Here is a 21,511-nt window from a genome sequence, read left to right on the forward strand (position 1 = left end):
GTGGTGTTCTGATTAAGAATGGCACGCAAAGGCTCTAGAGACGCAACCTTGTTGGAGTGGGTGTGGCCTTGGTAAGCCTATGCCAAGCCCAGGCTCTCTTGCTCTCTGCCTGTGGACCGGGATGTAGCCAGCTGTTGCTCCAGTGCCAGGAGTGCTCCCAGACTCCCACCATCCCCCACCACGATGATAACGGACTGCCCTGAGTCGCCTTGGTCACGGTGTCTCTCCAAAGCAATAGAATAGTGACGAAGTCGGTATGATGGGGTCATGTCCTTCCATTATTGGGACTGACATTTTAATAAGTCAATACTTCCAGAGCTTTAGCAACTAATTCCCAGGCCCCGAACCTACTCTGAGGCTGGAGATTCCCTCTACTGAAGAAGAAGACATGACTTAAAGCAAAAACCTTGAAGACCCACGTGCTACAAGGATAACGTTAGACATTGGACTTTTCTCCGCGTGGCGGTGCACACATTTAAACCCAGCACTCAAGAGGCAGAAGAAAGCAGATCTCTGTGAGTTTGAGGCCAGCCTGGTCTATAAGAGCTAGATCCAAGACAGCCAGAGCTGTTACACAGAGAAATCCTGTCTTGAAAAACAAACAACAACAACAACAACAACAACAACAAAAGAAAGAAAGAAAGAAAGAAAGAAAGAAAGAAAGAAAGAAAGAAAGAAAGGAAGGAAGGAAGGAAGGAAGAAAGAAAGGAAGGAAGGCAGAAAGAAAGAGAAAGAAAGAAAGAAAGAAAGGAAGAAAGAAAGGAAGAAAGAAAAGAGAAATTAGACTTTCTCCTTAGCAACTATCTTAGTCAGGGTTACTATTGCTGTGATGAAACATCATGACCAAAACAAATTGGGGAGGAAAGGGTTTATTTGACTTAACACTTCCACAATGCTTATGCGTGTGTGTGTGTGTGTGTGTGTGTGTGTGTGTGTGTGAAAGAGAGTTGGGAGGGAGGTTGATTTCTCAGGCTAGTGAGTTGGTCAGCCGCCCTAACCAATCAGTCAGTTTTAGATTCAGTGAGAGAAGTTGTCTTAAAAAAACAAGGCAGAGAACAATAGAGGAGGACACTGGACCTTGACCTTGGATGTCACAGGCTGACCTGTACACCTGCATGTGTACCACAGGTCCCTAACCCACTCCTCTGTTGCTGGCCACCTGGTGTAGTTCCATGCTGCTGTGTTCTGTGGCACAGTGAGCGGGTGTGCGAGTGTCTCTGTGGTGTGTTGACTTGCAGCAGTGCCGTACCTGGATCACATGCGAAACCTATTTCAGTTTCCGGAGGTGTCTCCATGTTCACTTGCGTAGAAGCGGGACGAATTTCCAATCCCACGGGCAATGTGTGGATAGCTTCCCTTCTGCCCTCCCCCTCACCCCCGTTTGTTGCTTTCTTTGTGACTGCCATTCTGACTGGAGGGAGATTCACTCTAAATTCAGATTCCGGTGAGGCTGAATATTTGTGAGCCCTTTGGGTTTCATCTTTTGAGACCTATTTCATTAGCTCCTGTAGTACTGAGTTATTTGTATTCTTGCTTAGCTTTCTTAGTTTTTGCTATAGTCTCTATACAGCCTCCGGTGACATTTGTAAGCAGTAAAGGATTTCTTTCATTCTGTGTGCTGTCCCTTCATTCAGTTGACGGTTTCCTTTGCAGAGCAGAAGCGTTTCTGCTTCATGGGGTCCCATTTGTCAGGTGTCAGCGTTCTTTCCTGACCGACTGCAGGCCTGTTCAGGAAGGCCTTTACCATGCCTAAATCTTGGAGTGTGTTTCTGTCTGGGAGATCCAGAGTTTTGGCTCTTGAGTGAATGCCTTTGATTTATTTGGAGTTCATTTTGCATGGAGTAGGAGATATGGATCTAGTCTCATCATTCTACACCTGTGTTTCCAGATTTCACACCCTTTAGGGTGAAGACACTGTCTTTTCTCCAGTGTATGATTTTGGCATCGTTGTCAAAAATCAGGTGCCTGTAGCTGTGTGGGCTTATGTCTGGTTCTTCTAGTCCATGGATGTCCAGGCCTGCTTTTGTGTTGTTACTAAGTTCTTTTTATTCCAATGGTTCTGCAGACACCTTAAAATCAGCTGCGGCAACACCTCCAGCAACACTCTTTTTGCTCAGAATCGCTTTGGTTATTCTAAAAACTTTTTTTTTTCCTGTGAAGAGTGGTTTTGAAATTGTCATGAATGGAGGCTACTGGTGTTACTAGTAATTCTATACCCTGCCACTTTGCTGGAAGTGTTTATTAGATCTAAGAGTTTTCTGGTGGAATCTTTATGATTTCTAACAGAATCATACCTGCAGATAAGGAACTGGACGGACCCTGGAGTGGAGGAAGATACCAGTGAGAGACATGGGGACCCCAGTAGGAGAAGAAGCATCAAGGGGGAGGTCCTGTTTCAGACAAGTTGAGCTGGGTGTGGCAGAGTCATCCAGATTGGGGGGAGGAATAATTAGCGGCAGGAAAACATCTGCCTCGTAGATCAGGGGTCAGTCAGACCTGACGACTGTCCCATTAAATGGAGTGTCTGTAAGTGATTTCAAAGAATGGTAAGGACTGGAGAGCCTCCTAATGCTGCACAGCAGAAGCCCTTGAGACCGGAAAAGAAAACATTACATATAATTTGGACACATAGGTGACTTATATAAGCACGCACTTGTGCTGTGAAGCCGAGGCCCTTTATTTGAATGCCACACGCAGTGATTCATATTCCTTTTCATTCTGTCTGAGTAAATTCTGCCCACAGCACCCCATCTGCATTGCCCTTCTTCCTGTCTCTGAAGCGAAAGGGCCCATGCAGACACCTTCACAGCAGATGAGGGCAGAGCCCACTTCGTGTTTTATTGTAGTTTTGAACAGTGGTAGCTACGTCCAACTTAACATTATTTTTTAAAAGCAACTTACCACCATGAAGTAGTTTTTTTTTTACCAAGCTTTTGACCTATTTTCATAGACAAAAAAACAACAACAATCACACCTTACCAATGTGTGTAATGTCTGTGTAGATTAGATATAGCGATGGCTAAATGAAGATGCAGCACAAACACAGAAGATTCCCAGTGACCCCACAGTTCACAGCCAAAGACATCAGTCTAGTGACACATTCTGCGTGGGTAGGTATAGACCACCCTGCTCGATGCAAGAGGTTGGTCAAGGCAGACCCAGACAAGGAGCTTTAATGTCATGCTGCATGTTAGCAGATCTGCCACGTGATTTGTTGACGTGGTTCACAAGGCACCTGCAGCTTTTGTCATGGTGTGTGTTGTCCCACAGCTGTGATCCACGGCTCACTGAGGGCCTGCCACTTTATTCAGGAGCTGTAAGTTTGCTTCGCACTTACTGCATTTACCAAACTGAGCTGAGAGTCGATGCCTTGGTGGTTGTTTTTCTCAGAGGTGGCTTTGCATCTTCTGGGATGCACTGAAAAACTCCAAGCGTTTTGTAAACATTAACCAACTTTGGATAAAGTGTATTACGAAGGAGTGATTTGTTCTCAACAGTTTTTGTCATTTAGAGGAAACACTTTTCTCAGGGAGTGTCAGCAATTAGTAATACCATGTAGTGAAGAAGACGTCTTCCCCAGAGACAAGTACTTTAATGGTTATCCAAACCCAAATGGTCAGCCCTAAAATATATATTCAGATGAGAAACACTAAAAAAAAAAAAAAAAAAACTAAACCAAAATACAAAACAAAACAAAAAAACGCTCTTTAGCAAAAACCAATTTGTGTTTATGTGCTTTACCCCATCATATGAATAGGATATCTTTGACCCCAACACTCCAGCTGTTGGCATAGACCTCGGGCTCCTAAGGAAGGAGATGTTGGCTAGCAAAAGAAGGGCGACAATGACACTACTTTTAAGGTTTGGGTTTGTTTGTGTGTCTACTAAGCTTTTTGCTGTTGTGTTTCTCTGAAATGTCAAAGGTGGCTGGGGAGGGAGCTGTGTTTTCTGCCAGGCGAAGGCCAGTAGGCGCTGTGGGCCTGGAACCTGCATTTGAATGAGAGAGAGGCCCTACTTCAGACAACAGAGATTAAAACCTTCATCGTGCCCTTTAAGAACCATCAAGTCCCTAGTGAGAAAGGTCTCGGGTGAACTCTCTGAGAAAGGAGGACCAGAGGGGCCAGAACTCCCCGACACCATCTGCAGAGAATGGATTAAGAGGCTCTGGTCATTTGGGTGAAGGCATTATGAGAGTTATGGATTTCACCAATACAGAGAACCCCTCATTTGCTCGCTTAGAAAACTGTTCAAAGGTGGAGGATCAGGGTTACAAGGTTGCCATGAAGTTGTCAGCTTAGGCTCCTTCCAATTTTCTGTGTGGCCATACTTAACACATGGGTTCCATTCTTGGATTCTCTCAAGGTTGCAACATTGCTGCTGGAGCGCCCACTGCCACATTTGTTTTCTAGATGGGAAAGGAGGATGAAAACAAAATGCTTCACCTTCTGGTTGCGCTAGCCAATTTCTAAGCAATTCCCCTTCAAGTCCTACCTACTGATATCCTCTTACATTTGTCCATGGTTTTGAGAGAGGAATCTGGCAAGTGGTTGTTTTAAAACTGGGTACATCTGAGGGAACACTGGAGTACATTTCTTATATGGAATTAAAAAATGTTGAATATAAGGTTGGGAGTGTGGCTCAGTGGTGGAGGGCTCGCCTGGATGGAGGGCATAAAGCCCTAGGTTCCATCTGCTGGACACTCCTGCATGTATATGCATGTAGCCTTGCTTATATGCATGCACGCATGTAGGCACACACACACTGAAAACACAGAAACAAAGAGCAGAACAGCAGTTACCAGGATGTGGAGGTACAAAGACAGGGAGATACAGGTCAGAGGATACAAACTTTCAGGTCGTCATGATGCCTAGGTCTAAATGGCTAAACCATTCAACACAAGATACTGAAAATTTGCTAAGGGGGTAGACTTCATATGCTCTCACCAAACATACAGAAAGACTGCCCACAAGGGTCATCTGTTAGTCGCACTGCAACGGCGGCCGTCTCAGATGTTCAGTAGGAGGATCAGAGGATTTCAACATAGGATACTTCAGAAGAATGTTAAAGGAAATGATTCAGTGGGCAAGCCATCACTGGGGGCCACAGGAATGCCTGGCTTACACCTAGTATGCTACCACCTACTCCTCATGATTCTCATTATTTTCTGCACAAAATACCCATCGTCAGGGGTCATAGCTACGGGCTGTAGGTGTCAGGGAGGAGGGAAGCTGCCCGACTTCCATGGAAATCAAGTTTGAGACGAACTCTTTATTCCGTACAACTCCCCGAGCTCTCTAGGGCCCTAGAGTTGTACTGGGGTATTCCTTTCATGTTAGCTACTCTTTTCACAGCTGTGAAAAAATGCCCGAAGTAAGCGACTAAGAAAAGAGAAACTCATTTGGGATCATCATTGAAAAGGGAGTGTGGTCCGGCCGTGGTGGCAGGAAGGCAGGGTGGAAGGGCATGAAGCAACAGGTCAACTCACGTCGTATCCCAGGTTAGGAAGCAGATAGGTTCAGATCACTTCCTCCTTCGGCCCTTTGCCTTGAGTCCTGGACTCCAGCCCCTGGAATGCTGTCGCCTAAATTGCAGTGGGCACCCTCACAGCCAAGCCTCTTGGCAAACATGCTCATAGCCAGATGCAGAGGTGCCATGCTCACAGACAGTGCTGAGGTGTGTGTCTCCTGGAGGATTCAGAATCCAAACAACTTGTCACTGATGACCCAGCCACCTCACACCTGTGCTATTGACTGCTTATGCTGGATTGCATTCCTACAAAGTTGTTACTCCATGTTCCTACAAAGTTGTTACTCTGTGTCGCGGTCAGTAATGCTAACGACCCACCTCACACTAAGGAACTTTAAGAGAGGCAGGTGGGTCTCCGTGAGTTCAAGGCCAGCCTGGTCCACCCAGGAAGTTCCAGGCCAGTTGTGGCTATGTAGTGATTCTATCTCAAAAAAGGACAGTTAAAAGCAAAACACAAAACAAAAACCCCTAAACACACAACCAAACAAAAGGAGACAGAGAACTTTCTTGTACCCTTTTTTCTCCTCAGCTAAAAATGCTGGTTTTTTTTTTTCTCTCTCTCTAAGGAGTACAAGTCATAAAACATACAATTGAATCTAAGGTCCTATTTGAGATTCATTCTGAAGGTACTGATCTAATAATAGAGGGCATTATTTAAGTCTGAATCACAATTGTAGACCCGTCGGGAACTTCCTGTCTATGACAAGTGAACAACTTGACAAACTGCCATGCTCAGTTAGAGCCTGCTGATGGTGACCTTGTTCCGGTCACTTTCTGTTTTAGGAGCAAAGAATTTATGACTCCAAATGGGTTTTCGCTTATTTGTTTTAAATCACTTTTTAAAAAAATTTCTTTGTGAGCGTTACTAAACCCTAGCATGTGCATGAAGGTTAGAGAAGGATCAGCCCTCTCCGTGTCTGCCATGTGGGTCCTTCCTGAGATTGAGCTCAACTGGCTTCGTAAGCCTTTCTCTGCTGAGCCATCTCAGGCCCCATACTGTCTATTTTTAAAATCCTGACTAGCAAGATTGCCCTTGCTGAAATGCCATCACAGCGAGCCTTCGGTCTGATCCTGAAGCACCACTGTGGCTGTTGAAGGCCTGGGTCACATATCACACAGCTTCTGGACTTAACAAAGAGGCTCCGTCACGGTCCCTCCTAAAAAGATGTAAGAGTCCCTGAAAGCTACCCAGAAAGGGCAGATGTTTTTTCCACTCCAGAAGCTGTTTGATTCAGGAACTAGGCTGAAACCAACTCATTATTAAGAAGGATTTATGTGAGCTAATCCTTGTGAGCTTTGAGACTATTTCCACTCTAGCCTTCCCCCTCCACAGCCCGGGACTGTGAATCTGCCATGGTCTCCCCTCTTTCTAGTGGCTGTCAACACTGCCGCTGCACACACTCAAGTCTATACCGCCCTTCAAACCACTCTTCTCCTCAGCTTCTTTCCTCTAATACGGAGTCCTACCAACAAAACAAAATCCTTGAGTTTAGTGAGCTTGTCTCTGCCTCCCCTTCGCCTAGATGCACCAGGATTATTTTGTTGATGAGAAGTAGAGATGTTGGAACGGATGATCTCTGAGAGTCCTCCAAGCTTGGGCTTGCCTTCAGCCTACGGCCAGAACCAGACTCCATTACAGAACTGTTGGGAGATAGTTGATCACACTCAGAGACTGTTAATAAAGTTAACCTTGAATCAGGGGGCGGAGTCAATGACAGCTGACCAGAATTAGCCATAGAGATTTTGGAGGACTCAGGATATGATAGAGAGAACAGGGAGGAATAGCCAGGGGCTTAGAAGGTTTTCATTGTTTTTTTGTTTTTTGTTTTTTTCTTTTTCTTTTTTTCTTTTTGATGTGGGAAGTGTGGAAAGAAAGGGTCAGCTGGTCGTTCTTTCACTGCTTTCTTGATCTATCAAGTTTTTACCTCAACATCTGACTCCCAAGTTTTTTTTTATTGATAATAGAACAATTTAGATAAACACTTCACAGAACACTGTGTAAAAGAAACACAGTAACAGATGATGAACACTTGGGATGCATCTCTGCAAAGGTGTGTTGGCTGACCGTTTGTTCTTTCAGAGATATCACCTAAACTGGAGACTGGGTGGATGCCATTTGGCACTTCAGCCGTAGGCCTGCTAGCGTGAGGCGTTATCTCAGCACCATGAGGCTGGCCATCTGTGCGGCGCTTTTATGATTGAACTTGGAAAGAAACCGTGTGTGTCTTAGAACTCATGGAGCATGGTACAAGTGAAGCCACCACCGTTGTCCTCAGGCTCTACCAGAGACACCACATTTCGTTAAGAACCATCAATAGATAGCAAATAATTTGGCTTTTTTCCAGTTGTCCCTTTTCAGTGACACTTACCTAAGTGGCAGTCACAGTTTTTTTGTTTGGATTTTGTTGTTGTTGTTTTTTGTTATCTTGTTTGTTTGTTTTTTTTTTTTTTTTGGTTTTTCGAGACAGGGTTTCTCTGTGGCTTTGGAGCCTGTCCTGGAACTAGCTCTGTAGACCAGGCTGGTCTCGAACTCACAGAGATCCGCCTGCCTCTGCCTCCCTAGTGCTGGGATTAAAGGCGTGCGCCACCATCGCCTGGCTCTTGTTTATTTTTTGAGACGAGTCTCTGTATAAACTAAGCTGGCCTGGAACTCAGGCAGATCTGCCTGCCTTTGTCTCTTGAGTGCTGGGATTAAAAGCATACACCACCACGCCTGGTGTAGCAACAGTGTAATTGAGCTGTATCTACCGCCAGTTGAGGCTTCATTTTTTTTTTTTTTTTTTTTTACTGAGTGCATAGGCTGAAGGCTCTCGAAGGTCAAGGGTACAGACACTCTGGGCAGGAAAGGAAATGGAAGAGGCTACTGACATCCCTAGTACCCTATGTCTGAGCAAACACTAGCAGATGTGAGCACACAGGATTTTTGTTTTTAAAGATTTATTTATTATGCATACAGTGTTCTGCCTGCAGGCCAGAAGAGGCCACCAGATCTCATTACAGATGGTTGTGAGCCACCATGTGGTTGCGGGGAATTGAACTCAGGACCTCTGGCAGAGCAGCCAGTGTTCTTAACCTCTGAGCCATCTCTCCAGTCCCTTAGTCTATTTTTTTTTCATTATTCAATGCAAACACATACCAAAGCATGTGTTCTCAAGACTGACTCAGATTTGTGAACGGAGAACATCATTAATTTCTTTTTTTAAAAAAATTGAGAAATAGAACAGAATCATTCTATTTATAGAAATAGAATTGAGAAATAATGTCATAAAAAAGATGTTCCACTTTAAGTAGATTATGGGTTGTCAGGTGAGATCATACAGATACATCATTACTAGGTTATATTACATCCCAACTTAGTTAAACAGGCATACAGAATATGATTGGTAGGTCATTCATTAAAGCATTGGAATGACTGACAGAGTTATAGTGTTGCCTTGGCTTCAAAAGCAACAATATTGAAGCCATGGCCAAAAAGAAGAAACAAACAAACAAACAAAATCCATGGTGGACAGACTGGATCACTAGGACAACAGTCACGCCATTTCTTTGTCTTCTCCCTTTAGCATCCTTATTGACACCTGCCTCCGGGCCTGCCTCTCTGCATCTCTTATAAGGGGCTGCACAAGATGCCAGTCCTTTGCACGTAGGCCTTGCGAGCTTAGATTCCCGGTAGCAGGCCTGCGAATCACGCCGAGTATCTGGAGATCGTGGTCTGGCTTTTTGCCTAGCCTTTCAGAGCCGAGGCCATCCAGCAGGCCTCTCCTGGGGAACAGATTAACTTCTGTGACTCGCTGCTTTTCCTTCTCATTTATGATTCATGACCCAGGCTGTATTTTTAGCTTTTATTTATTTGGGTCTAAGAAGTGAGTTGGAAGGAAATGCAGTTTGGAATCTCACGGAAGAACAAGGAGAAAGTGGTATCACGTTGGAGAGAGGGTTGGCAGTTTGGGAATAATAGTCAAACACGACATTCAGCAAATATTCAGAAAGCCCACGGGGGTTCCACACTGGGCTAGGTGCTGAGACTGGAAGACTTCAGAAGACTCAGCTTCCATACTCTAAGTATCAAATGGTTCATTAGCTAGCTTCTTTGTTTATTAACTAATAAAAGCAACACACATACAGAAGGACCTCCCACACCAGTTCATCATGAATATATTGTTTTGTTTTGGCCTTTTTTGTTTTGTTTTGTTTTTGAGGCAGGGTTTCTCTGTGTAGCCCTGGCTGTCCTGGAACTCACTCTAGATCAGGTTGGCCTTGAACCCAAAGATCCACCTGCCTCTGCCTCCTGAGAGCTGGGATTAAAGGTGTGCGCCCTATGTCCAGTTTGGAAAGGAATGTATTATAATCCCACTGATCCCCCCCCCTCCACATCTCTAGACTTTAGTCTCACTGCAGTACTTGGAGGTGGGGAGCACCCCTTGTGCTTGCCCTGTGTCTACTGCTTGGAAACCCCTCTTCCAACCTTACAGGCTTGCCTTTCCTGACTCCCCCAGATCCCTTTTTCTGAGAAATCTTCCCTGGCTCCCTGAGCTCCTCCTACTCCACAGCCCCACAGCTCTGCCATCTACTACTGTCCATGTCCCTACAGAAAGTGCTCTTGATTGACATCCCTTCACAGAGGTGGAGGCTTTTTCATCAGCTCTCCAAGCTAAGCAGACGGAAGAGAAGGTGCCCAAGAAGAACACTGTCAGCCAGCACAGAGACTGCTACACACTGAAACCTCCCCACGGGCCAAACATATGGTTTGCAAAATTGGACAGCTAGTAAGTCCATGCAAAGCTCAGACCAAACCCTAACTTGTTTGGACTCTGTGATATTCTCACTTCTTTTTCATGTTGACCCTCACGGGGCCAGTCAGCTTGCTCCGTGTTAACAGGTCAGTGTGGGTCTCAGTGTCTTCCTCGTGCCGTGTGTCCACAGTGCATTGTCTGAGGCTCTGTTCTGTATGATCCTCATCCAGCCACCTGGGCCAATAGTAACTTCCGAATTGTAAGAGGAAAAAAAATAGGATAGGTCGCTGTTGTGTGATGTCACCCACCAAATGAGGAGCTACATCCGACTTCAAAAAGGCTAACAGAATAATCCATATGCAGGGAAGGGGACGCTGGAAATGCTTTAGGACTGGCACTAATGACTCCCACATACACCAAAGAAAGCAGCAGAGGAAGCGGAAGAGTGGAAATAAAAGAAGGGCGCTATGTTTAGAGGAATGAGGGTCTTCGGGGACGAGGCAGGGCCTGCCTCGCTAACCACAGGCCTCTGATTTAGCAACTGTGGGCATCAATTATTCAGCCGTTTCCCCCACCCCTTAAATTAGCACTTTTAAAGCTGTTCCTCCTCTGAATGTATTAATTCTTTGACACATGGGGATTCCCCTGCCTCCATCAGGAGAGAGGCAGGAGAAAGCAGCCAACTGACACCACAAAAGTGAACCTAAGTGGGGCAGGCTTTTGCAAGCCAGGCTCTCCATTCATGCTTGCATTATGAGCCACCAGTCCCAGAAGGCTGGAGACTTTCTCCTGGAACAAGAGACTAGCATTCATGGTCCCCTTGGATTAGGCCTTTACACGTTGATAAAAAATCTCTCAGCAGCTGCTTAGAAGGCTTGGGCACAATGCCACAAAGACTTGCTTAAAGGTATTGGTTGCAACTTTTGAATTTTAATCACAGATTTAAAGCCATTGAATACAGAATACAAGGCCTGGGGACTCTCTACTAAGATGACAATGAGAATTTTTGTCAGAGAGAATTCACCTTTGTCTGCTCCGATTCCTGCTTTCTTGGGACACAAAGGATGATTGCTGTGAGGTGGAATGGAAGACTAATTTTACCCTCGAAAGTTAGTGGCTGAGTTCATATTCTGATGCTGTGGTTACTGGGTTGTTAGAGTCGGGGCCTGAGTCCCAGCGGGGCTATCCACCTGGCTTCAGCTTGTCCTCAACTGGGCAGCTGAAGAGACAGAGCAATAGGGAAAAACAGAGCAAGCAGACGTGTTCAGTCTGGCCACATTGGGAAGAGATACGAATAAGGAGGTCCCGGGTCCCCCAAGTTCATCTTCAGAGTCCAGACGTCAGGTTTATGGGTAGGTGGAAGGCAAGAAGTATGCACAAGCAAGCAGACCCAGGCAAGGTGTGCCCTTCCCCACCACTGATCATTGGCTCCGTGCCGGTCCTTTCTTGTCAAGTGGTCTGAGAATGTGTCGGAACTGTGGGGAATCTCTTCCTGAAGACAAGCGTCTTTTCTGGCTGGCACCAGGCTTTAGCTTTCTCCTTCTCACAACAAGAGTCTTGTGAAAAGTCTATTTCTTGGGGGTCCATTGATTAAATAATATGGTCACTAAAGGGAGGCTCTACTTGGAATATCTTCATCCTTGACAGGGTGCTTACACTATGATGTAATACTCAGAATGGGACATTTTATAAAGAAAACTTTTATTGGCTTGTGGCTCTGGCGTCTGGAGAGTTCAAGAACACGATGCTACCATCTGCTCCTCATCCGGCCAGGGTGAAGAGGATATGCCATGGTGAGACTGAGCTTGTGTGCTAGTTTGGGGTCTATCGGATGGATGGTTGGAGGAGAGACCCAACACAGTATCTTTACTCTATAGATGTTCAGGTGCTTGGATTCATTTTCATTTTAAATACCCCCCCCCTAGATTATACCTATTTTGATCCATGGCACACTTTAAGAGGATAGTCATTATGGGGAAACCTCTGTGTGATCCAGGACCCCGATCAGAACTGTCATTAATATCTGCCTCATGGGTAAGATGCTGTAACCTTGAGTTTATAGTCATGTTCAACACCGGTATGCGTAGCACACATACACATGTGCTCACACACACGCACAGAAACTATGTTAACGCTTTTTCAAACATCAAAGCGTCTGTCTTCTACTTTTTCATAGACCTACAGGGCATCATTTCTCCTACATGATAAATTTTGGGGTTGGGAGGTGTCATAATACAGACAGCTTCAACCATCAGAAGACCCGAGCTCTACACTAACCAGCCCCGGGGAGCACTGAGCTTCTGATGATCAGTTTTTTCCAGCTGTCCGAAGGGATTGCCCACCCCCCTCTTTAGGCCCTGCACCAGTTTCATCCGGGGGATCAAATGAAGTGATCCTCCCGAGAGTAGATGGAGCACAGCCCTGTTTGTGCAAAAGCACCTGGTGACACAGGGTGATTGTTCTACCTAGGCGCAGGCGCAAAAAGAATTACTTGTGACTTCAGTGTTCTTCCTAGGAGAGGCCACAGCCCTGAAAATGCTCTCTGTGTGGGATTTGCCTCTGGGATGACCTCAAGTCGGATAATTTCATCTGTGCTCAGGTCTGTGGGCAGAGACGAAACCTCCCTCAGTTCAAAATATGTCTATGTAAGGGATTTTCACCGAGAGTAGGATGGTTGGAATGAGGGCAGAAATGGCTGGCATACTTGCCTTGCCCACTGATGTCCAGCATCTTTTTACAACTAGATTAGAAAGTTTCTAAACACAATCATATACACAACTCCTTTCCTAGCGTGTTAGCCATTGGCAACAAGACCAAGATTTTTATTTTATGTTCTGGCTTCGCAGGTTCCCCTCGGTCAAAGAGAAACTCTTGAGTCAGCCTAAAAACCCCACTTATTTCTATAAATTGTCGGAAAATATACTTTAGATGTCACTGGTTCTACTTATTCAGGCAAACCAGGAACAGAAGTAGAGTGGAGATAATTCCCTCCATAGCCTCTGAGTGATGGAGTCTGCTCAGTGGAGGAGAGGAGGAGGCTCTGGTTCCGGAATAACAGCCCTTTCCGGCCCCAGTCTTGCCATTTGGCTTGGGCTCTGTTCTGGAGCATGAGATCTCCCTCTCAGTGGAACAAGCAGAAGGCACAACTTACTTTTAGAAGGTTCCATTGTTGTGAGCATCAAGGACTCCAGACGTTGAAATTTCCTGGATGCCAAGTTCCCATTTGTAAATGAGTGAACACGTCCACGGTTTCTAAGCTTTGACCTTGGTGTAGAAAGAGGAGTTTTCAGTTCAGGCTTAGAGTAAAAACAAACAAACAAAAGTCTCAATTTAATTAACCAAGAGGTATTTGAGGAGCTGCTGGGTGCCAGGCAGTACTCCAGGTGATGTCAACAGAGAGATCCTGTTTTTCATTGTTTACTTCAAGCGAGGGAGACAGAAAACAGACAGACACATATTATTTTCAGCAATAAGGGTACGAAGAGAAACACAGAACAGGGCAGGGCATGAAGGCAAAGGAAGTGGGGGGCATTCTGCTTTCTTTAATGCCCCATCACTCTAAGAGAAGCAGTGTTTGTCAATGCCAGGTGACTTCTGGTGGGAAGGGCGGTTTGTTCTGAGTGGTGTCTTCCCAGCCCAGAGGATGGATTTTCCCATCCATCTCCAGAAGACCCACCTTCCAAATCAAACCTGCCGGGAGAGCTTCAGGTGACGTAGTTCCAGGGATATCTTAACAGATGCCATACTCCTTTAAGAATGACCATATTTTAGGTGGTCCAGCTAGCTAGTAGCATGTAGGCTATTTTGAGACTTCCTGAGCATCATTTCTTGGCAAATTCCTTGAAATAAATCATGTATTGCACTGTCAGAGGTGCAGGTCAGCGTGATGACGAAGACACCTCCCCCCACTCACCACCTCCCTGTCCTTGAGAAGCCTGCCGTGCAGCTGGGGTTTAGCCTTCGAAACAAACCGCGGCCTCACTGGGTAGTACAGCATGGAGGTGTGACCAAAATTCTCTGGATCCCAAAGGACAAGCAGAGAACATCGCCTCCACGGCAGATCATCAGAGCTTCTGGTTCTTGGTTCATTCACTCACTAGTCAACCATGCATCCCTGAGTGGTTTATTCCAGGGTCATGCATTGTCTGCTGGTAGTGCTAGTTTGGCTTCGCAACTGACATTGTCTCTGGACAATTGCTTTACTGGGATGTAGCTTACATTCCATACAGTTTGCTTACTGTGATGAACCCTATGGTTCGTTCATAATTGTATTCAAAGTATACCGTTGATTAGGGCTGACTTTTGTATATTCATCGAGTTGTATAACCATTACCAAAGTTTAGAATATTGCTATCGGCTCTGGAAGGACCCACACTTGCCAGCAGCCACACGCTGGCCACATCCTTCCCAGTTCTATTCCCAGTTACTAATTCTCTAGTGAGGGAGACAGAAAATGGACAAATATATTGTCTTTTCAGCAATAGATGCTTTGAAGAGAAATAGAAGAGGGCAGAGAATGGGTGGGGGCTGGGGGAAAGAGATGGCAACAGTCTGGATTATTTTGTATGAATGAAATCATACAATAGGCGTTCTTTTGTCACTGCCCCCCACCCAGGATTAATGATTTCAGAGTTCATCTATGTTATAGCATGCTTCCACACCTTCCAGAACACACGCGGCTGACTGGCTCACTCTCTTTACCTGCTCTTAGTGTACTTTCTTATAGAACCCAGGCCCACCCGCCTAGGGGTGGCACCGCCCACAGTGGCTGGGCCCTCCCACCACAATCATTCATCAAGAAAATACATCCCCAGACCTGTCCATGAGCTAATTTAGTGAAGACAAGTCCTTAACTGAGGTCCAATATTCGCAAGTGACACCAGTTGGTGTCAAACCATTACAGAAGGAACCATGAGTTGTTGGTTCAAAGGTCCCTACAGGTGGTATGGTAAGCCTGGTTTTTAATTTTTAATTCTAATATGACAGACTTACTTTAAAAAAAAAAAAAAGAAAAAGAAAAAAAGTCAGTTCTAATGTCTGAGTGAGTCCCAGGAGCCAGCACAGGGACTGTGTCTCCAGTACTTGAAGACAAGGGGTAATACACGAAAATATGCATTCATCGTCATTGTACTTCATTGACCCAGCCTCTCCCAACGACTGCAGTCATCCTCATGGCCCTGTCTCATCGCTATTACTTATCTGGACAGACCCAAGGAAGGGAACGGGAGCCGAAAATGTCCTCTTTCCTCTTTGCCTTTATTGCCATAGTGCAGCAATGGGCTGCAGCCTCCAGACCAGCGGTTTCTAACCTTCCTAATGATGCTATCCTTTTATACAGTCCCTCACGTTGTGATGCCCCAACCACAAAATTACCTCATTTTTACTTCGTAACTGTAATTTTGCTACTGTTCTGGCTCATAATGCAAGTACCCGATATGCAGGAGATCCGAGGTGCGATCCCCCAACCCACAGGCTGAGAGCTGTGCTCTAGAGTAATTGATTCGGTCTCAGCGGACAAATGAGGGGAAGCCAAGCATCTCTCCTCAACAGACTCCAGTGATGTTGTCTCTTCCAATGGAGGTGCTGATGGGTCACCCCTAGGAAGACAACCAACTCATATTTTTAGAGGTTGCCCATATTTAGGAGCTGGGGTATTAGGAAGAGAGATGAGGTCGTATGTGGATCTGCATTTGCTAAACCAAAGACTGCCATCTCTGGTCTATCTTGACAAACCAAAGTTCTCCTTCGGGCCTTGTCATCGGCAACTCTTTACTTATGAGGTTCAGAAGTTCCTAGACAAAGAAATGGACAGATTGATTTTAGACACTGTTCTCCCACCCCTGCTGACTCCACAGGGCGGCTTGGAGATGGCAAAAATCCATTCGGGCATCTTCCACATGTACCCCACCCTTGGAAAGGAATTGTTCTCATTGTTGGTCACCTCTGTGTGACTCCATTCCCCTCTTCTGCCCCACACCTTGTGTTGTATCACAGTGAGACTAGCTGACAGTGACATCACTCCAATCTTGATGGCTGTATGAATTGCCTTGGTGGGTCACTTGAAGGGAAGGGCCTACCTTACAGGGAATTGGGTAGGAGGTAATAACACGTGCGCATGCGTGCATGTATGTGTACATGCATGGGGGGCATTAAGAAGGGAACCTTGGGGATAACCCTCTCTTTCCTTCCTCTACCTAAGAAAACCCTTCTTTTTATTGGCAGCCGGAATCCCCTGCTGGGGTCCCATCTCATGGAGTTAGAATCCCACCCAGTCTCACAGGCTCCTGCATGTGGGGCTCGGACCTCATTAGCCTTGGGATGTCTGCCCCACCTGATTGTCTGTGCTCTTTGTCCTCTGCTATCCGGACACACTGTGGACTTGCCTTTCTTCTCAGTCTCCCTCATCCTGATCCACCACACATCCTCCTGTCTGGGCTGGCTGTCTCCAGAGTCTGGAGTGAAACAAATCTACCACCCATGGAGCCTACTGCCAAGAGATCCACAGAGCTGCTAGCGGCAGCATCCCAACCCAGCCTGCGCTACCTGTGATGATAGTGTCATAGAATCTAGACTCACCTGGGAGATGGGCCTTTGGGCATGTGAGGCAGGGGATGCAGTTACCTTGTTTGTACTGAGATGGGAAGACCTTCCTCCTGGGGTGGCCTCATTCCCTAGCTGGGATTCTGGCTTGCATGAATTGAACAAGAAAGCTAAGCACAATCACGTATCATTCTTGACTTTGTGAATGTTATGTGACCGGCAGATCCAGACTCCTTCTGCCTTGAATTCCCCACCATGATGAACCATACCCTGGAGCTCTGAGCCAAATAGAACCTTCGTCCCTTAAGTTGCTTTTGTCTTTATCACAGCAACAGAAAACCAGACTGAGACAGTACTCAGGTCTTTTTCTGGGACCTTGGTGTTCCTGCTCTCCTTTAGCACGGGCAGAGAGACTCAGCCAAATCTCCATCACCCTCTGCCACTTCTCTCTACTCATTTTAGAGGTACAATAAAAAATAGAAATAACGGCACATACAGTAGAGCACCAGATAGAGTAACAGAAGTCCTCTCTCTCTCTCTCTCTCTCTCTCTCTCTCTCTCTCTCTCTCTCTCTCTCTCTCTCTCTCTGTGTGTGTGTGTGTGTGGTGTGTGTGTGTTTGCTAAGTACCCCCTGGGTGCTGGGGCACAGTCCCAGGCCCCTCTTTCAACAGTGCTTCTAGCCAAGGAACTGAGCAAGCAAACTGCAGATCTGATGCTCAGTGGCCTGAAAGGACAAGTAAGGGCTGTGCTCATGCGCAGCAGGAGCGAGCCTAAGGATGATTTGTGTTAATTAAAACCCGCAGGAAGGAAAAGAATCGAGAGACCAGTTAGTCAGGGAGAGAATGGCTCAAGGGGAGGCCCTGCCCTTGGGAAGGGTGGGGTGGATGCTAACGATGGAGGCCAAGTCTGTATCAGAGTGTGGAAGTGGGGCACTTAGTAACAGGAGCAAAGAAAGCCAAGGGTTAGGCTGTTTGAGTAGACGTGAAGAGATTTCAGCAGTGAGGATGTAAGAGATTTTTATATATTATATATGTTACGTATGATAATATATGTAAGTCATTTGCGCTCATTGCTTAAATATATATAACATATACATGTGTATAAATAAATATATAGGTATATAATTATTTATTTTTAGCAATCCCTGTGTATGTAATGTATGAAATGTGTATAAAAATGTAGTGCCCGTCATCTTTCGGGATGTACCATATCAGCTTGAGTTAGTGATGTGTAACTGCCAGGGAAGGCACCCACCTCAGCACCAAGCTGGAGAATTGGAAGTGTAGCCCAGACCTGCTCCCCACTCGTGTATAGACTCCATTCTTCTCCAGACTGGTGTTTAGGAGTTTGGGATGAATGAGTCAGGTTCTAGGGTGAGGAGGGAAGAGAGGGTCATGTGGTCATAGAAACCAATGGGAACTCTCAGGCGGCCTTTCCCATGGGCCTCATCGGCCTCATCGTGGATGAAGGACTGTGGCATCCTCCTTCGTTAGAGTTCTGAAGTGCACTTTCCAGCTGCGCCCCTAAAACAACCTCCCTTGGTCTAGTAAGCCTAAAGTATCAGTCAGTCAGTCCCCATCCCCGGACAGCCCACTTCCCTGCGGTCCTCAAGCCTGAGAAGTTAAGAACCAAGTATACAGAATGGTTTTGTGTTCTCATCGGAGACCCCGGGAGGAGTACTGCTAGCAGGGGTCTGGCTGAGAAGGTCTCCGCCACACCAGATTAATGGCGGTATCTGAACATCAGCCAGTTTGGGGATGAGAAATCTATAAAACCCACTCAGAAATATTACAAAAAGGATCTGGGGAGTGCCCCCTCCTTTTCCCATGACCCAGGGAGGGTGAAGGCTTCCGAAGGACGGCAAAACAGGAAGTGCCTCATTTGTGAGGCCCTGGGAGCCCTTTCATTCACACCCCTTGGCACTCTTCAGAGTCACTGCCGCTCTGCTGAGAGGATCTTACAGCCTCACCTGCAGAGATGCTTAGAAAACTGTCACTGTATCCCTCCCCTTGTCCCTTCCTCTGCTTTGTCCTCTCGGGGACACTGAATTCAATTTTCAGCTGTCAGCCTGTTACTTCCTGGCTTCCCAACTGGCGTCTTGCAATCAATGGGCACCAAAGCAATTCATAACCTCTCTTTCCTGTCCCCCTGGTCCTGATGATGGCACTCCAGGTTCCTCTGTGCCCGGGCGGGAAGCAGCTGAGTCATCTTTGACTCACTCTTCTGCTCTCAGAGCAAATTAACTGCTGAATCCGGCGGTGCGGCTTTCCATGATGTCATTCCAATCCTCCTCCTTGCTGCGATCCCCCTTCCGAGTGGGCTAGCATCACTTCCCTCTCTCAGGGAGCCTCCTGCTGCAGACTCTGCAGCTACCCACCTTCACACCAACTTAAGCCTCTTTAACAGCATTCCTGATTCAGTTCCCCTGCTGTTACGTTAAACGTGGACAGTTTTGGTTTTAGAAGTCACAACACCTTTTCCAGTGTTCCATGTTCAAGCTAAACTTACCAAGGACTATTTTAGGGGGTGATTATTGTCATTATTATTTCTTTTGAGCTACGGTGATCTTACAAAAGATGACAAGACCTTATTTTTATAATTTATTTATTTTATGTGCATTGGTATTTTGTGTGCATACATGTCTGTGTGAAGGTGTCAGATCCCCTGGAGCTGGCATTACACAGAGGGGTGCCATAGGGGTGCTGGGAATTGAACCTGGGATCTCTGTAAGGGCAGTTAGTGCTCCTCACTGCCGAGCCATCTCTCCAGCCTAGATAAGACCTACTTAATGTTACTGAATTCTGGGTTTTTGCGCATTTAAATGCTTGTTCCAGCGCTTAGGAGATCAGGAAGTCCGGTGTTACTTGTCTCTTACTTATTTTTGCTTCCTCTGACATCTGGGCAGTTATGCCTACTAAGCCTTGTTCTTAAAGCTTTCCATAGGTGAAATAATTTATCTCTTCTAACAATTCCAATTTTATTGTCATTTCATCAAGGACAAAACCAAGGTAGAAAAGTCGGGTCAGTAGCTGGGGCTTTAAAATGAAGGTGGGGCAGAGCCAGTGTGTGAATCTGTAGCTCACACAAGTGAAGACCTCAGATCTACACTCCCCACCTCTGAGCCCAAAGGCATCCTAGTCCCTGGCATTCCCAGAACCTGAGTTTGTATTTACTTTGTAGTTAACTAATGTCTTATAGCCAAGGGGACATGTGTGTGCATTGGTGGTCGGAAATATTGACGCAGGTGATGGGCACACAGGTAGCTGCCGCCAGGAGCCAACTGTGCCACCCAGAGATGGAGTTTTGGTATCTGCATCCTCCTACTTCTTTCTTTCTTTTTTCCCTAGTACATGGGCTGCATTGAAGTGCTACAATCAATGAGATCACTGGATTTTGGAATGAGAACCCAAGTTACAAGGTAAGGGCTTGAAACTGAAGGGACTCTAATAGTTTAAAGTCACTGTAGTTTCTCCTGTGGGTCTCTTATGAAGTCTTCAAGTCATCCGTGTGACTGGAAGGGAGAACTGACCCATCAACCTTGCACGACTGGCTTGATCTCATTGTATGAAAACTTCAGACCTGTATGGGAAAGTATTAGCGTTACATATGAGGACTTACAAGATGATTGGTGGTTCAGTCTACAGAAGTAACTGTTTCCTAGGTACCAAAGTGTTTAAAAGTATGCCTAGAAATAAGATATGAAGAGTCTCCAGCACATCAAAGAGGTCACTCAAAATAAGACCAAGCAAGAACTTTCAGCATCATAAAGGCCAGGCTATCGTTCATTCAGTCTTTGACACAAGAATCCATCTGGGTAGTCCACCATTTTGTATAATGAAATGGGTGGACCTCTACCCAGAATTGTCCCATGTAGCTTAGTGCAAGAAACTATAGCCCTTGTAATGCAAGGCTCAAGTCAGGCACATCAGTACAAGACATGCCTCCTTAGAGTCAGCTCTAGGACAAGGAAGGAGAGAGAGCTAAGTGACACCAGCAGCTGGGGAAGCTGTGACAGGAAGGAGGATGAGCTGAGAGGAATGGCTTGATCGCAGATGGTTGGGAATGAAGATGGGGACATATGCTATGCAGGTGCCAAGTGTGCCTCTGAGCTGTGGCAAGCTCCCATCTGGATCTGTGACTGTGAGCCACCTGCTTAAAGGTGGATGCTCTCATTATGGAGAGAGAATAACCTTTCCTGAGGCTCCTCTCATGCCCTCCTAGACATAGAAGTACCCTGCTAGCCAGAAGCCTAAGAAGATCTTCTGCCCCTCAAGGAGACCTGCAGTGTACAAGGAAGTGTTCACTCCTGTGCTGTGGTTTTGAAAACCTTATCTCCAAATGTTCTTAGGTTATTTAGAGCAAAATAGGTTTGGGATATAATAAAGTGAAGCCATAAATCCCCAGGGTTCCAGGAAGTGTACTCTAGGGGCTGCTGACTCGGAGTCTGCCTTATGTAGTGTTCCGTTCTGCATTTCCGAATTTCTCCTCACCAATCGCTGGCATTCCTTTTAGCACCTTGCTTAGTAGGCATAACGCACAAATGTCAGAGAAAGCAAAAATAAATGAGGGACAAATAACACAGGATTGTCCAATTTCTTAAAGGTTGTAACAGGCATATAAATGCACAAAAGCACAGAATTTAGCAGCATCAAGATTGTATCATCTCTTGTGAGATGTCAAACCAATGATATATAACTGTGTTTGTGAAACCG

The 21,511-nt window shown here is 45.9% G+C and overlaps 1 protein-coding gene across 1 annotated transcript in view; it reads left to right on the forward strand.

The window, feature by feature from the left end:
• The window catches only part of Shc4 (SHC adaptor protein 4), a 91,378-nt gene that overhangs the window by 7,946 nt on the left and 61,921 nt on the right, over positions 1–21,511 (forward strand). The window contains exon 2 of the mRNA XM_050134230.1: positions 20,147–20,217. Within this exon, the coding sequence (XP_049990187.1) occupies positions 20,147–20,217 (71 nt within the window). The remainder of the gene's footprint in view (positions 1–20,146; positions 20,218–21,511) is intronic.

This window comes from Alexandromys fortis, unplaced genomic scaffold, assembly GCF_014885135.2.
Source record: "Alexandromys fortis isolate MF-2015 unplaced genomic scaffold, M_Fortis_MF-2015_v1.1 scaffold_6, whole genome shotgun sequence".
Classification (NCBI taxonomy): Eukaryota; Metazoa; Chordata; class Mammalia; order Rodentia; family Cricetidae; genus Alexandromys; species Alexandromys fortis.